The sequence below is a fragment of the Apostichopus japonicus genome, chromosome 2, assembly GCF_037975245.1.
Source record: "Apostichopus japonicus isolate 1M-3 chromosome 2, ASM3797524v1, whole genome shotgun sequence".
NCBI lineage: Eukaryota > Metazoa > Echinodermata > Holothuroidea > Aspidochirotida > Stichopodidae > Apostichopus > Apostichopus japonicus.
Window position 1 is genome coordinate 14,459,613 of NC_092562.1, and position 17,232 is coordinate 14,476,844.

Genomic DNA, 17,232 nt, shown 5'->3' on the forward strand with positions numbered 1-17,232 from the left:
TGAGGATATTTATTGGTTGTCATGTGATTTTGAGGATTTTTAGAAAAAAATTGTTATCATGTCTCTTCAGTTTCACAAGATGTAATGCTTTCATTTCATTTTCTTGTTCTTCTTTTTTTAATAGGTAACAGAAGGAACAGGCTGTGGTAAAACCATGGGTTGTTTCTCCCGTCCACGTGACTGTGATCCAGACACCACGTGTGAAGTGTTTTCTTCATGGGTAGCCAATCAGGACAAATCTGCTATCACAATTGAACTACAGGCTAATACAGACACCTATATTGCCATTGGATTTTCAAAGAGTGCTGGGATGGTGAGATGCATCTAATTCTTCACCAATTGTTTTTTCTTTGGCTTCATATATATATATATATACTTACTTATGTAAGGAGTTTCTTGCTTGTTTCATATAGTGTACTTGTTGTTTGATTTATATGTATTTAAGCAAGCATCTCACCTTCATGCCCTGCTACAATTTACTATTCCTTAGGCACAATTTCAAGAGTAGGGAGGATTAAGGCAGCTGCAGTAATGCTGCAGGCGTTGCTGGTCTGCAGAAATAATCTCTAGTTTATATTGTCGCAGCCCCATTGCAGGGGATGTTGCCACTGCTACAGATTTTTTTTTTTTTTTTTTTTTATTTTCTTATTTTTGAAGGCATTAAAGACTTTCCCCAAACCGCATGCAGCCGTCTGAAAAAGATAACTTACTGTTGCTTGCAAGTGTTGTTTTGTTCGTGTCACTACATAATGCAGACAGTAATGAAACATGATACCTTAATTGTTATCTTTAGCTGGACCTGAGATGTCCATCGCTGTATAGTTTGTATACTGTGCTGTGGGTTTTGACCGCAGCTGTATCTACTGACTGTACACTAGTGTCTAATTACCGACAATAGCAAGCTGTGTGTATTTTCTGGGATCGATGGTGGTGTCTAACACTTCTGTTACACATCATTCGAAACTAGGTCAAATTACCGGCAGGAGACGTTTCTTTTTGCGCGAGTCTTCACACCCTTTAAGGTTTGCCTAATGCATGTTTAACAAAACAGGTGAAGGTAGATGGCATGATAGTATCATGTCTCCTCCATGATTCCTTGATGCTCTTGGTCATAAATTTCATTTTATTGTTTGTTGTGGTAGATGTCTATGCTCTTTATACTACATGTATTAATGAACTGTCTTGTTTACACGTTTCAGGTACATTACTAACATAATAAATTTACAGCACATTAAATGAAGGTCAAGAAAGCATACATGGGAAAAAGAAATCCAGCAAAAGTGAAATATGATGATTTCATCTCTATGGGAAGAATCAATTGATACAGTATCATATAATGATGTTGTTATTATTCTAGTTACTATTAACATTAATGACTCTACTTGCTTTGTTCTGTAGGATGATAGCGATGTTTACGCTTGCACAGCAAATTCTGAGGTGAGGAGGTCCAGAAATGATGGTCGTAGAAACACGGCGCAACCATTGGTGAGCAAATTCTCAGGGGATCATCATTGAAATATGGTTCTTGTTTAAACATTTTATAGAAAATAAATATTGTTGTAATCCTGTGGAAGCCATACTGGCATTGAAACAGCTAAAATGTGTGTTATATGGATTTAAAATCTTAACGTAAGTTTTTGTTCTTCCAGTTAGAAACTTCATGGACGATTGTCAGTCAATGTAAATTCCTTCTTTAAAAAACTACAATTGCTCAATCACAGCTAGCAAGAAAATAGTTAAGCTTTTTATTGGTGTTAAACACCTTTGTTCATGGTTTGCAAACGATCTGAAATTTGAATAAAACAATAATTCAATGTGGTAATATTGAGATGGTAGACTTCCTGTAATTACCAGACGAAATGAGTAACGAAGCGGATACGCGGCATTGATTAACATATGTTTTAAATGAAATTAACATCAATATTAACATAAACATAAAGACTATCATCTTTGTACCCAAAATATAACCAGGCTAAAATTGCTAGAAATTGCTCAAAAGTAATATTCTGAAAGTTCTGAGCCTCTTAAATGACTTCTATGCATTGAGAAGTCCTCAGCTCTGCAGTTAAATGTCTGATTTTTTGGGGGAAAGTGCATCACATGCTGCAGTAAGATACTTTTAGTTTGAATTTGAAGCAGGACTGACCATTCTTTGAGTTTCTATCAGTTTCCGGGGAGCTATCATTTATGACCTCATAATTGTGATCCTTCCGGGAATTCGCCTGCATATTTGCAAATCTAAACTTACCCCATGGCCCATGCCAAGGGATTAGCAAACCTGGCCTGTATGAGCATTCATGCCTATATACTCCACACTTTAACACATGCAACCCATCAGTCTAATAGTTAAATAGCAGAGTCCAAGTTTTGATTACATCTTTTGTGCAGAATCAAGCATACTATAGGGAGTGTGCACTGGAGTTACTACTGCTGCTATGTATCTCACAAAGGTACATGGCGACTATGGAATGGGTGTCCACGTGAGAGACTTCCCATCACTTAGGGACCATTGCCAAATCTAATCGCCGTCATGCCGGCGCACTCACAGGGCTATTGTTCACGTCTTCAGCTTAGTTACACATGAGTGATCAGCTCTCAGCTGAGACTCAGATTTAATGAGAGGGGCTGTCTATGACATCATGCGTGTGGACAATGGACTTCCTATAAGTGACCAAGATAAATGACATTTGGTTTTGAAATAAGGATTAAGAGTCACCGCGGGTAACTTGTTCTGGACCGAAGCTACCAGGCAATTGACAATCGATTCAAGTTTATGTGTTTGTATATGACTGTCGGGTCGCCGGATTAGTACACAGTTTTGTATAGTAGGCTATTTTGTAAAGCAGTAGGCTTTGTGTATATGCCTGTATAGTATATAGTATATGTTTGGTAGAGGCTGTCTATTCAAATAATCACATTAAATATTAAATAATTCATAATCTGACTTTTTTGTTTATCTGTCAACATTGCAAGCAAGGTAATACCATGATGGCAATACTTCTTGTTGTTTTCCTTTTCAGAAAGGAGTATCCGATGAATCGTTTACAGTCAGCGATGGGTCCATCAGATGTACCTTTACTCGAGATGTTTCTTTAGATGACGGGGACGAACTCTTCTTTGACCTTGGACCCCCGAATGAATATACAATCCTCTTAGCCTGGGATGGATCACTTTCAAGTGGTAAAATATGCCTTTGTCATCGCTCACATCGGATTACGCATTCAGTCTTAGACAATTTGGGTCGTAGGCACCATAAAACCTGATTATAGGCAAAGAACGGAGTAGGGCTGGGTGAGGGGTTTCAGACAGGTGGTGCTGAGATTGCTGAAACAGATCTGTCTGTTAACTTGAAAAATGTAGCCAATTTATTTGGTGCTCATGTATTCTGTACTACTGTAATTTTTTACATTGCAAACTAAAGCAGCTGTTTCTTTGACACTTCTTGATTCCGCAGAAGGTGACATTGGCATTCATAAAGACAGAATATTCAGGCCAGAGCCCATAGATGTGACAGAAACATCAGCGAATGTGGGTGCAAAAGCAGATAACACGGACATCCTCCGTAGAGTTCACGGTAACTAATCACGACGAAATTATACCAAAGTGTACCACTAAAACACCAGAGTTTATGTAACACTGGAAGTTACAAATTTATGTATCAAGCCAATATTTTTATGACCATTTCAAAAAATTCATTTAATCATTTCCATTGTTAAGTCTTCTCATTTACATTTGCATCTACACATACTCCCAACTGCTTCATTTGAAAACCCTGCACCCGTCTGAATTACATGATATGAAAGTCGGCTGTAATTATGCAAGGTAATTGTGGCCTTTGACTTAGACAACCTTACCCCTCTACATCCCCCCTCCCCCCCCAACCTGCCACACCCCCAAAGAAATAGGGTTCATATGGACCTATATACCATCCCTGTGGTCTCCTATCTCAATTGTTAACCCAAGAGATCAATGTTCCTGAGTATAAACATATAATTTCCAGATCAGTTTTCCTTACATGAAATTCGGTTATCTTAAAATACTGATGGAAACAACTTCTATCAATCCTGAATTAACAGTGAAGGTATTGGAATAAAAAAAATATATATCATGGAAGATATGTTTTATCAACCCATACATGTCATTGAGTTTGTCCTGCTAGTAACTAACTTTGTGTGTGTTTTTTGGATATTTTGTTTCCTATAGGTTCTCTGATGGTGTTAGCTTGGTTGTGCTTGGCCAGTCTGGGGATCATTACTGCCAGATATTTTAAAGCTCTACAAGTCATTCAGTTTGTCCTGCTAGTAACTTAACTTTGTGTGTGTTTTCTTCATATTTTGTTTCCTATAGGTTCTCTGATGGTGTTAGCTTGGTTGTGCTTGGTCAGTCTGGGGATCACTACTGCCAGATTCTTTAAAGCTCTTCCTGCCAAACTCTGTGGAAAGCCAACTTGGTTTGCTGTGAGTTTCTTATTTATAATTTAGTTTTCTCTATTTTCGTTGTTGATTTTGTTGTGATACAGGCGGGATTCAAGTTTTTTATTTCAAATTTTCGGTCAATCCCTGCCAGTTTTTCGTACATGATTCGGTAAGAGCTCATGTTACAAACAAAATACTATATGTTAAATTAAACCCAGACAAATGATAATGGAACAAGCAAATTGATGGAGAAGTAATACAGAGAGGGACACATTTGCCATATTCTTTGTATGACAGGACACACACAAATTTTGGCTATGAACCTTCAAATTTTGTTCCCATGATAATGCAAGACAAGATAAAATGGTTGGAGGATAAGTGCTCATCACGTATATAAAAATGGTTAAATTGACAAAAGTCATAGAGTAACGATCCATGCAGCTGAGGGTTTTCGTACATCCACACTTTATTACTTTGTCCAACAGATTCACAGAAGTTGCATGACCCTTGCTCTTGTAGTTTGTGAAATAGCATTCATCATCATCATCATCGCAGTCGGAGGCTTTAGTACCATCAGTGTAAGTAGATTCAGAGACATTTGTATCCCATAATACAGCCTGTCATCAGTTTTAAAGGCATTGAAGACTCGCCCCAAACAGCGTGCTGCCATCTTTAAAGAGATAACTCCCCGTTGCTTGCAAGTGAAGTTTTTCTCTTGTCACTACAAAATGCAGACAGTAATGAACCGTGATACCTTGTTGTCTCTAGCTGGACCTGAGATGTCCATCGCTGTATCGTTTGTACACTGTGATGTGGGTATTGACCGCAGCTGTATGTACTGACTGTACACTAGTGTCTAATTACAGACGGTAGCAAGCTGTGTGTGTATTTTCTGGGATCGATGGTGGTATCTAACACTTCTGTTACACCTCATTCGAAACTAGATTACCGGCATTAGACGTTCCTTTTGCGCGAGTCTTCACACCCTTTTTGTGTGTAAATGTAGCAAACTAAACTTGTTGGCAGTAGCAGTGAGTGATGTGGGGGGAGGGGGAAGGGGGAGGATGGGTTGGAGATTGGCAGGAAGTGGTTAAGTTTGACAGATTAAGCTAGACGGTCAATTTTAGGAACATCTCAAAGAGGAATGATGTATCGAAAAGTGGCTTTCAGACGATTGAAATTTATAACATGGGTGACCACTACTTGACCATCTAGCATATTTGGAAGAAATAGTAGGATAAAAGAGATAAAAAAATATATATATATCAAAATGACCGAATAGTCTTGGGAAGTTGATGGATGGTGTGTATTAATTGATTGTTGCTGTTGTGACCTTTGAGGGATTTGTACCAACCAAAAAGTACTCAGTTTGATATGTTATCTTGGATTTTTGGATCATAAATTGTCCAATGTCAGATCGTACATATCACCAACATTTAGATCTAACGATCATTGGATAAAACAAGGCCCTGGAATTTTGTTGAAGCCACATGTAGAAAACATTGCCTCCGCTTTCATTCCAGTAGTATAAAATAATAACTTCAAGTAATTAACGTACTGTAAAGCATATTTACATAAATGCCAAGACACAGTTTGGGCAAAGTAAAGTGAGACCCACAAGGGGTCGTCAAACCTCTGTTAATCTAGCCTCCGATACTACGGAACCTTACGGTTATTAGAAAGAACATGACATGTGAATGCATTTCTGGGATGTTTCGACATAACAGATGGAAAATCAGCATGTAAGAAACTTTCTCCTTGTTTATTTTCTGTTGTTATGATGGGTATAGTTAAATCATTAAGTGTTGTGACCAGCGGATGGATTTGGGCACCACCCACTCTGTCATAAGAACTATGAAAGTTCAAAACTTATCAACATTATTTCAAACATTGTCTTTATTATGCTTAAATATGCAGATGCCATTTAAAGCTTTAGATCAGAATTACTGCAGTCAGTATAATAATTCTTGGGGAAAACTTTGCTCTGAAATTGTTCTAAAATTGATGTGGCATAAATCAATTGGTTACTTTTGAAAGAATAGGATCACTTCATTACATGCAGTGGCGGAGCGTCCATACAGTCAGGGGGGGCGGATGCCCCCCCTGACGAACTCAAATGGACTGCTGGCGCCCTTTTCAGCTTTTTACCACTTTTTACTTAATCGCGGTTATTGACTTTTTTATTGCGCTCTCATCTACCTATTGACATTTGTCACATTTGGATTCTGTAATTTGGCGATGACACCTATTTATTCTTCGTTTATCTGCAAATTAGCAAGGCCCGGAAAGGGTCATTTCCGGCGATCTAGGGAGTCTCTTTACTCAAAAAATTTCTGTACGCTCCGCGCCAACCTGTGGTGGGGATCCGCTTAGATAGTGTCGAAAGCCCCCCTACAGACCATTCACGCCCCTCCTGACCAATACCCCTAGCTCCGCCACTGATAACATGCTAACATTCTAATAATGACAAACCTGGAGTACTTAAGTTGCTGCATACTCAACATGTGTATCAGTACAAAGAAGGCGACCAAGGCAAGCATCGTCTTAGCTGTTTTGAAAAGGAAAGTTCCTATATCTTATAAGAATTAAGGTGTCATGTGACATGAGAATATCTATTGATTTTGTTTGGTTTTGTTTTAATTTGATAATGGACATATTTCATGAAGAATGTAGTGCACACAAAATGTAAATTAAAGATCTGCCCAAGAACAATTCAGAATTTTTTGATGATTTCATGAAAGTTCTACTACAATTATTTGCCGTTCTCTCTCTTCTTTCTTCCTAGAGTGGATCTCAGAACGGGGTTCGAACTTCACACGCCATATTTGGTATCATAGTGACGATACTTGCCTTTGTCAATGTCGTCATGGCAATATTCAGACCTCACCCTGGCGAACCGAGGTAATTCAATTTACAGACTAGGGATCACAATATACTCTGTGTGCACTAAACTCTCATGGGAAAGACAATCTAATCATCATCAAGAGTTCTCAATAGGCAGGCCCACGGGCCAAATCTGGTCCGCAAACAATTTCAAGCTGACCTTGGGGGGGGTGGGGGGAAAATGCCCACAATCTTGTGCTACATCATGATACCCTTAAAGCCCTCACCTTAAAGGCATTGAAGATTCGCCCCAAACCGCGTGTGGCACTCTGAAAAAGTTAACTTTCCGTTGCTTGCAAATGACGTTTTCTTCTTGTCGCTACAAAATGCAGACAGTAATGAAACGTGATACATGTCTAATTACCGAAGGTAGCAAGATGTGTGTGTATTTTCTGGGATCGATGGTGGTGGATAACACTTCCGTTACACCTCATTCGAAACTAGGTCAAATTACTGGCATGAGACGTTTCTTTGTGCGCGTGTCTTCACACCCTTTAAAGCCATTGAAGACTCGCCCCAAACCGCCTGCGGCCATCTGAAAAAGTTAACTTTCTGTTGCTTGCAAGTGACGTTTTGTTCGTGTCGCTACAAAATGCAGACAGTAATGAAACGTGATACCTTGTTATCTTTAGCTGGACATGAGATGTCCATCGCTGTATCGTCTGTACACTGTGCACTGCATGGGTATTGACCGCAGCTGTATGTACTGACTGTACACTAGTGTCTAATTACCGACGGTAGCAAGCTGTGTGTGTATTTTATGGGATCGATGGTGGTGTCTAACACTTCTGATACACCTCATTCGAAACTCAGTCAGATTACCAGCATTAGACATTTCTTTTTGCGCGAGTCTTCACACCCTTTAAGCACCTTACAGGCTTATCTTGCACATTGCTCAATCTAGGTAAAATAAGATTATTATGTTCTGTCTTTGTTTCTTTTCTCCTACAAATGTTTATTTTGTTATTTTTACTCTGAGCCTCGGTAGAAATTTAATTGAGAGACCCATGATCCACGTAGGTAGATTTTATTCCCGTTCCTATGTATGCAGATAGCATTGTTTACATGTACTGTGTACTATACAGACCATATTACGACACACAGTTACACATTATTTGAATGCATATTAGGCAATTACCCCACTTACTTCATATATTAATTTACAACAGTAAATACTGGATTTGCCCATTGTTCACTTTGTTCACATTGTTGAGGTGAGCAGTATACTAGCAAGTACCGCACATCCTTTGCATATTAACTGACAATAGTAATGCTGGATTTGTCCATTGTTTGGATGGGGGAGGGAGCAGTATTCTAGCAAGTACCGCACATCCTTTTCATATTAACTGACAATAGTAACGCTGGATTTGCCTATTTATCGGATGGGGGAGGGAGCAGTATACTAGCAAGTACCGTACATCCTTTTCATATTAACTGACAATAGTAATGCTGGATTTGTCCATTTATCGAATGGGGGGTACATATTTAGCAATCAACACACAATCTTGATTTATTACTTCACAACTGTTTACATATAACATGCTAGCCTTTTGTTGGATTGAAAAGCGCGCTGTACAGTCTGGTTTCCTGTCTAACTTAGTTTACTATGAATAGTTCATTGATTTGCCATTGTCTGCTTAACCATTGTACATCAAGTTTCCTATCGTCTGTACTTTTCTTATTCAGCTTGAATTATTCTTATATCTGATTTAAACTTGTCTATGGGCTTTCTATGGTTCACTTAACTATCATACATCCAGATTACACTATTGTAAACAATAGACGGAGTACATCTGCTACACGGTTTGGATTTATACCATTGTGTCTTATATAGTGTACTATTTACATCTATCTGCTGTATGTATGCTTATAATATAATGCTGCTATTCAATTCAACCTAGTCTTGATATATATTACACATGTGTATTCATGATGTAGTAGTTATTTTAACCAAACAATTTTCCCTCAATTAGTCATGTAACTTTATACACAATTAAAATACACAAACTTTTACCACACTCACAACCTGTTCTATCTGATTTCTAACTGCTTGCTATAACATCTATTATTGTTCAGAAAGTTCATCTGAATTGTTCTCTCATTAGCCCAAATGAATATCTTTTATGTGGGTTTGTAAATTAAAATTATCATATTTCATTTTAATAACTATATTTCTCTTCTCATCTCGTTCACTCACATTCAATACTTGGGCAGTATTAACTCCCAACCAGATCCTCCCTCCCCCTCCCTCCCTCCTTTTAATCAAGAGAGCAACTATGATTCTCATATGCACTCTTATATGTCGGTACCTCACAGTGGTAGATGCATGTAGGCCAGTCTGTTAGGTGTGTGAAAAAACAAAAGAATTATTTTATTATATTGAAGGGAAAAAGGCTAAAATATTTTTTTTGGGCTTATTTGATCAAGTTTTATTTCACATCAGGAATAGTATAATACACTAGTTCATGTGTTGAGCTTAATGAATAAATCAAGCAATGTTTACAACATTCATGTGATCTGCTGATTTTCAATATGTTAGCTTTAAAAATAGGCTGAACTCTTTAAAGTTGTTTAAAAAAAGTCATTCTATCATATATGGGGCAGTTGGGCAGATGATGAAAGCCAATTTAATTATATTTCCAGTTCCTGATAATTAAGTGAAAAATTTCATTAAATTTTGTCTAGGGGGCATTGATAAGACAGATTCAAATCTCTGAGATTGGTCTGATATACAACCAGACTAGTGTATTTATCCACTTAGAACAATCAGTGATATTTGACATACTTGTGACAAAAAGCATTAACAAAAGAAGTTGTTTCAAAACTCCTTCTTTTAATCTATTGGAATGTACAATCTAATCCCATTGTTGTTCAATCTCCATTGCTGTATGATCCTAAGCATCAGGCCACCTAATTTTTACATATTTACCTTTTAAACTATATGTTAAACTATATATATTGTGAATGACATTTAATAACGGTTTGCCTATTTTTGTTATCATTTCCAGGAGAAATTTATACAACTGGGCTCACTGGGCAGTAGGTACTTCAGCTCACTTGATGGCTTGTAAGTATATCATGATGACGGAAATCTCTCCACCGAGCAAACTAGTCAAAAAACTTATCAAATTTTGTTCATGAATCAATCAGCGACAGTGGCGGAGCGTCCATTTAGTTAGAGGGGGAGGATGCCCCCCCCTGACGGACTCAAATGGACTGCTGGCGCCCTTTTCAGCTCTTTACCACTTTTTACTTATTCGGGAGTATTGACTTTTATATTGCGCTCTCATCTACCTACTGACATTTGTCACTTTTTGTTGGTGTAATTTGGCGATGACACCTATTTATTCTTCGTTTTTCTGCAAATTAGCCAGGCCCGGAAAGGGTCATTTCCGGCGATCTAGGGAGTGTCTTTACTCAAAAAATGTCTGTACGCTACGCGCCAACCAGTGGTGGCGCTCCGATTAGATAGTTTCGAAAGCGCCCCTACAGACCATTCTTGCCCCTCCTGACCAATACCCCTAGCTCCGCCACTGATCAGCGATGCACATGAATGTGATATTTTAATAACATTGTGAATATGAAGGCCAATGGCCAGAAGTTACAACTGCTTTAACACAATGCTGATGATCACAGTAGACATATATATATGTAGTGATATATATGTCAGGGTGATGGTCCAGTTCAACTGTCGGGAACCCATGATGCTGTCAAATTGTGGTTGTCCAGTGGCAATTATTGTCATAGAGAGGAACTGTCTGTTTCTGTTTCAGTATATTTTCTCCACATCACCTCAGTGAGGTATAAGAGACATTTACACAGTACATATCAATAAAAATCCAGAGATTGACCAAATGACAAATAAAATATAACGTAAGAACATAGTGAGTAAATAGGAAAGACAAAAGAGTCACACGTTCTTTCAACGTGTTGTGCTGAATAGTTTGTAAAGGAGAAAGAGGTGGGGGGGGGGAGGAGACTTAATAGAATAGTCTAAAAATCAAACATGGCACCAGAGACTGTGAAGAGAAAGAAACTTCCTTAAGAGACGAAAGATTTGAGAATTTTACTACAAAATTTACGTAGATTTACTACGACACATTTGATTGAAACAAATGCTTCATTTTAATAAAACTGTGTCTTTTCCTAAAATATGGTCTCAAGAACTCAATCGGCTGAAAAGTAAGGACAAACAAAAATGTAATGAAATTCGTGATTACCAAAGTGGTAGAGAACTTCCTGCAAGCCAATAGTGACTGTTATGCTGGCCATAAGAAGTCACGAGGATTAAGTACCAGTACTCTGATACAAAGGCGTGGCGGTGGGGGCTGGGGGGGCTGCAGCCCCCCCAACCAACATTTTTTGTGAAAATTTGGGCAATATGCTGAGAATTTGTAATTGAAGTATATATAATATCTCTATAGAGTAACTCTTAATCTGAAGTGAAACCCAGTTTTTATAGTGCTCATCAAATTAGCTTTTCTTTTCAAATTTTGTAGTGGCTACTATCTTACTAGGGACAGTCAACCGTCCAGAGCAGGTTGCAAGCCCTCTTCTACCCACCCTGAGTCGGTACGTGGTTTGGATTGTGGCAGCATTTATTACTTTTCATGCGGTTTTGTGGATCATCTTGACCTTGTATAAAGTCAAACAAAATTCTGAAGGTAAGTCTTTTTTCTTCCATAGTTTCAAATGCACCAGATTCATTCCATCGGCAATTTTGAAAGGTTTGCGGTAACTAATCCGTACGTGTGTGAACGGGCTATACTTGGAAATTCAGGTGAACATGTTGGTTCCCAGGAAATGATATTCACCCCTCTCCCCCCTCCCCTTTTTACTCCTGCCACGTTGACATAGGTTGGTCAGTATCTTCTCTGTATGTTTAAATGGAGGGTTTGCATCTTGAGGACCTCTGAGTACTTTGGTAGCTCTATGCTACAGGGATAAACGCTCAAGTTTAGAGCACCTCGTCTAGATAAACAAGTATTTTGTTCGAGATTAAACTCCAATGCCAAGAAGCATGAAGTTAACCATAGAAGTCTCATTATTCATCACTTTATAGTGCAACGTACATGATGCTTTTCTGGTAAAATTTCAGGCTATGAAACTATTCATTGACTTTGGGGTGCCTTTATCTGGGAGCCATGAATGAACATTAGTTTGTGGTTGTAAGCAATCATAGCTTAAAGACGGTTCGAGCTTCCTCTACGAACAAGAAGCAAAAAGAGAGATCAAATTGAAATTGTACAGGGCCTATTCCACATGTGAAGATAATTCTGGGACAACTAGTACATAAAATCCAGCAAATATTTCTGGGGACAACTTTAATCCGGGGTGGTAAATGAAAATCCGGGGAAGTCATGATAACGTATTCGGAATTGACTAATGCAAATGATAGTTTATATGAGCATTTTAGACATTCATTAAATAATTTATTCTACATTTCTCAAGCAGGGTCACAAAATCTTCACAATTTTTTTATAATCTACAGTAACAGTGAATATCTTGAAAATGGAAAATTGCCCCTTGCTCATTTTTTTTTAAAACTCCTGGACTATGACATAAAGACACTCAAATTCAGCCTAGAGTGGGCCTTCAAATTTAAATGTACAAAACAAAGTAAAAGGGGTGAGGGGAATGTGGGGGGTGGGGGGAGGTTTGAGATGACCAAAATCACTTGAAGCATGTACAAACATATAACCAAGAGTGAACAATTTCTTTTAACTGTTTATTTCTCTTTTCTTTTCTGCAAACACAGAACAGAGCAATGATATTCCTATGAATGGAGGTGACAATGGTGTGCCACCTCCTTCAACTTCTGAGGCAAAACAGGTAAGCCCTCTGACAAATCAGACCACTGAATATTGATGGAATGTGGCATAATCAGGCATTTTTGGGTTGGATTGGGAGAGATGGGAAGTGTTGGAGAGAGAAGGAAGGGTACGGAAGAAGAATTTGTATCAAAAAAACAATTATGTCTCATTATCTTTACATGAAGGATGAGCAAATTAAAGGTAAAAAAAAGACAGTTTTTCAGAGGTTAGATTTTTTTTTTAATGTACAGAACTAGTATTCCATTTATTTAACCCTTTGTATATCGTATCTCATACATCACAATACATTTAAGACTTAACAGCAATGGAAATCATAAGCACGAAAGAATATATGCCCTCTCCCCTACCCCTTCCCCCTCGGCTTCCCCCCCCCTCCTTCACACACACTCTACACCTGGCCTGTTTGAAATCTTTAAGAGCTTGGCAACTGCCATACAGTTTCATAGCTATGACATGTGAACAACATTGGATAAATTAATTAAATTCAGTGGTGGTACAAGCATTATGGCACCCCTTCTCCCCACCCCCCCCCAACCCATCCCTCCTCCCAAATTGTAATGGTACCTAATTGTTACTGAAAATTAAATACACAAAGATAAAGCAAGTCGCTTTAATGTATGTCTTTGGCTTTTATTTAACACTGTTCATGTTTGTTGTTGCTTTTTTTCCCTCATCCCCAGATATCACCAATGATGATGAGCCTCTACTGGGTGTACGCTAGTGTCACCATCCTAATCACTTTGGTGATTATCATCTTAATATTCATTGAACAATAGAAAACATGCAGCAGGGTCAAGAGGCTGTCTTAAATAGACTAAAATATCCAACATTCCCTGTCAAGTCTGGAGTCTTAATACACCAGAGTAGTCAGGACACAGAGTTACTGCTACATATCCAAACGCATGGAAACATGCTGTGCAAACATTTCTTATGAAGTTATCTGTGTTGCCTCCAATTTTCAATATAAATGATACTTAAAGGGTGCTTAAAAGATGCTTAAAAGATGTTTAAAGATGCTTAAAAGATGCTGAAAGTTGCTTAAATGTTTCAAAGAGTAGTTTCCTAGAGATTGAGATCATGGGAGTCATATTGAGACAGATTAAACTAGACGGACAATTTTTAGGAACATCTCAAAGAGGAATGATGTATCGAAAAAGTGGCTTTCAGATGATTGAAGTTTATAACATGGGTGACCACTATTGGACTTTCTAGCATATTTGGATGAAATAGTGGGATAACCTTAAAGAGATAAAAAAAATATGTATATATCAAAATGACTGAATAGTCTTGGGAAGTTGATGGATGGTGACGTGTACTAATTGATTTTGTAAGTACTATATTTTAATATATCTAACCTTGATTCTGAAACAGACATATGTTTTAAAATTGCTGTAAACCTATGGGTCTTTATATGTCAAATACTTTGTAATATCTGTTCACACCGAAGTCCCAGAAACCTCACAAGTAAGCTGCCGATGCCAGACACGTTCCTGTTTTTGTGGGCTTTATAAAGTGGCCGACGGCTGGTTATACAGAGAATGGTCTTTACAGGCCAAATGTAGCTTCAAGTTTTGGTAAAGTTATAAAGTATGATGGAAGTTGTTATTTTAATAAAATACAACATATATGCAATAATTAGTTCAAAGGAGCTTTCAAAATGGATTGTAAGGATGTACATTGGGTTTTTTAGTATTTTCCCAAGGGGTAGGAAACCATCAGAGGCTCACTCAAGACCCTATCGAAACTAACTCATACTACAGGCATTGAAGACTCACCCCAAACCGAGTGCGGCCATCTGAAAAAGTTAACCTAATGTTGCTTGCAAGTGACGTTTTGTTTGTGTCGCTACAAAATGCAGACAGTAATGAAACGTGATACCTTGTTATCTTTAGCTGGACCTGAGATGTCCATCGCTGTATCGTTTATACACTGTGCCGTGGCTATTGACCGCAGCTGTATGTACTGACTGTACACTAGTGTCTAATTACCGACGGTAGCAAGCTGTGTGTGTATTTTCTGGGATAGATGGTGGGTGTCTAACACTTCTGTTACACCTCATTTGAAACTAGGTCAGATTACCGGCATTGGACGTTTCTTTTTGCGGGAGTCTTCACACCCTTTAAGCCTTCTCTATTCGATAAGTGTCCAGAGAATTGCAAAGCAGGTGAGTAATTGCAGTACCATTCCTGCTCCAGAAACCACCACTTATGGTCCCCATCCACAGACGAGACTGTACCTCAGCATCTGAACACTTGTTCAATTACTGAGGGAGGTGATGGTACCTCATTCATCATCAATGCAGCTATGGTTTCTGTTTCTGTTAAAAACCCCTCTCGGGTATCACGACGAGGATGTCGGTCCGAATGCAGCAGTGCTAGTAACAATGCGTGGGCAATCTAGTTTTAAACACCTCAAGACTAGGGCTCTCCTTAACGGCCGAAGATTGCGTATTCCAGTCTTTTATAGTCCTAGGATCGAAACTATACTATACTGAAGCATGATGATTATGTGGAATTTGAGTATAGCGGCGTACGTCTCCCTGGTTTCAAGAAGGGATTAGTCTTGTTTGGGACTGCAACTAGGCCATTAATAATTTGATAGAAAAGCATGAGTCTGGCCCTTTTCCTTCTGTCTATGAGGGGTTCTCATTTCAAAGTCTTTTAAGATCTCAGTGACGCTGGATTGCCTACGGGAATCACGAGTGGTGATCAATTAAGTTCTTTCGAAATAACCAAACCCCAATTCACAAACCAGAAATACCAAATCCATGAACGATCTCCACTCAGCAACACTGCAAAACGGATGGCAGTTTTGATTAGGGTGAAGGGAATCTGGTTCCTGCATGGACGGACGGTGAGGCTTTGAACCAGAAAACTAAGTTTAGGACGGACACTGTAACTGCTATACAAGCCTCCTGTGCTTATACCATTTTATAGTTGTTGTATCATACTGTCAGTGCAACGTTATCATGTTCATACCATTTTTCTTTATTTTTTTAATTCTCTCATAATATTTTATTCTTTTGCGAACAAAAAGCTCAAAAATTAATTCCACATCGTAAGATTCCTTGACAATATTGCACAATTTTTCTTCTTAATTCATGGTTTTATCCACTACTTTTGTTATTATTGTTAATAATGGAGTATATATATATAGTGTTTCATATTATTTCCAGGTATAAATGTTGTATTATACATATTTAAGCAGAAGATATTTTCTATATAAAAAGCAAATATTGTAAAAATATGATTATGAAATATTCGATTCATTCATGGAGAGAATAACATAATTGATGAACAAATATACTGAGCCTGTGAAGAGTTTTAAACCTTGCAGCACTATGTGGGGAAGGGGAACGCTTAATATTAACTTCTGATCTTAGCATATGTTACGTAGTTTGCGGTAATAAGTTCAGGACACAGTGTTATTCGATGCTTTTCTTCTTTATATTATATCGGACCCCACGAAATACCACCACTTCTTTTTACAACTCCGAAAACACCAAGCCGTCATTAGCAACGCCTACTATCTTCCCCACAACACTTTCACCTCTGTCCTATAGCACAACCTTGGCTTCTCCCATTCCTTTTCTCTCGTTAATACTTTTTTTAAGAAAAGTCACCCAGGAAAGAACCTGGGCACGAAACCCAAACTACTGAACGACTGATACGCTCTCAACCCCAGTCCCCTTGCATCGAGACTGTGGCTGTGTGATCATCGTCGGGTGTGTATCACCATTCCCCTCGAAAGGGAATAGATACTAGGCATGATCTTTAGCCAAAAGGCCTAAAAGCGATCTCTCGTTAATATGTTCGCTCCTCAACTCACAAAAGCCACAGCCCAACTGCCCTAAACCCTTCTACCTTCCTCTCCTCATCTCTAGCTTTATACTTTAACCCTATTAACAAGTCTTTACATGTCTAAATAATCCCAGCTTTTTAATCTGGGCCTTAAGCTACCCCTGGGACATTCTTAAGCAGTTTTCTTCTCCTTACTTGCAGACTTCATAACAGCGTATGTCTGTGCCTACTTTATATAGAAATCGGGCAATCAGGGAAAGTGCACAGGACCCTGATCATAAGCAGTAGCGGGGGGGGGGG

The 17,232-nt window shown here is 38.4% G+C and overlaps 1 protein-coding gene across 4 annotated transcripts in view; it reads left to right on the top strand.

The window, feature by feature from the left end:
• The window catches only part of LOC139979210 (uncharacterized), a 54,694-nt gene extending 39,246 nt beyond the window's left edge, over positions 1-15,448 (top strand). For all 4 annotated transcript variants that reach the window (XM_071989970.1, XM_071989990.1, XM_071989972.1 and 1 more), the window contains 11 exons: positions 125-313; positions 1,399-1,485; positions 3,021-3,180; positions 3,455-3,574; positions 4,348-4,457; positions 4,901-4,993; positions 7,201-7,316; positions 10,307-10,365; positions 11,798-11,962; positions 13,057-13,130; positions 13,813-15,448. In XM_071989970.1, the coding sequence (XP_071846071.1) occupies positions 125-313; positions 1,399-1,485; positions 3,021-3,180; positions 3,455-3,574; positions 4,348-4,457; positions 4,901-4,993; positions 7,201-7,316; positions 10,307-10,365; positions 11,798-11,962; positions 13,057-13,130; positions 13,813-13,908 (1,269 nt within the window). In that variant the 3' untranslated portion in view covers positions 13,909-15,448. The remainder of the gene's footprint in view (positions 1-124; positions 314-1,398; positions 1,486-3,020; positions 3,181-3,454; positions 3,575-4,347; positions 4,458-4,900; positions 4,994-7,200; positions 7,317-10,306; positions 10,366-11,797; positions 11,963-13,056; positions 13,131-13,812) is intronic.
• Positions 15,449-17,232: the final 1,784 nt, after the last annotated feature.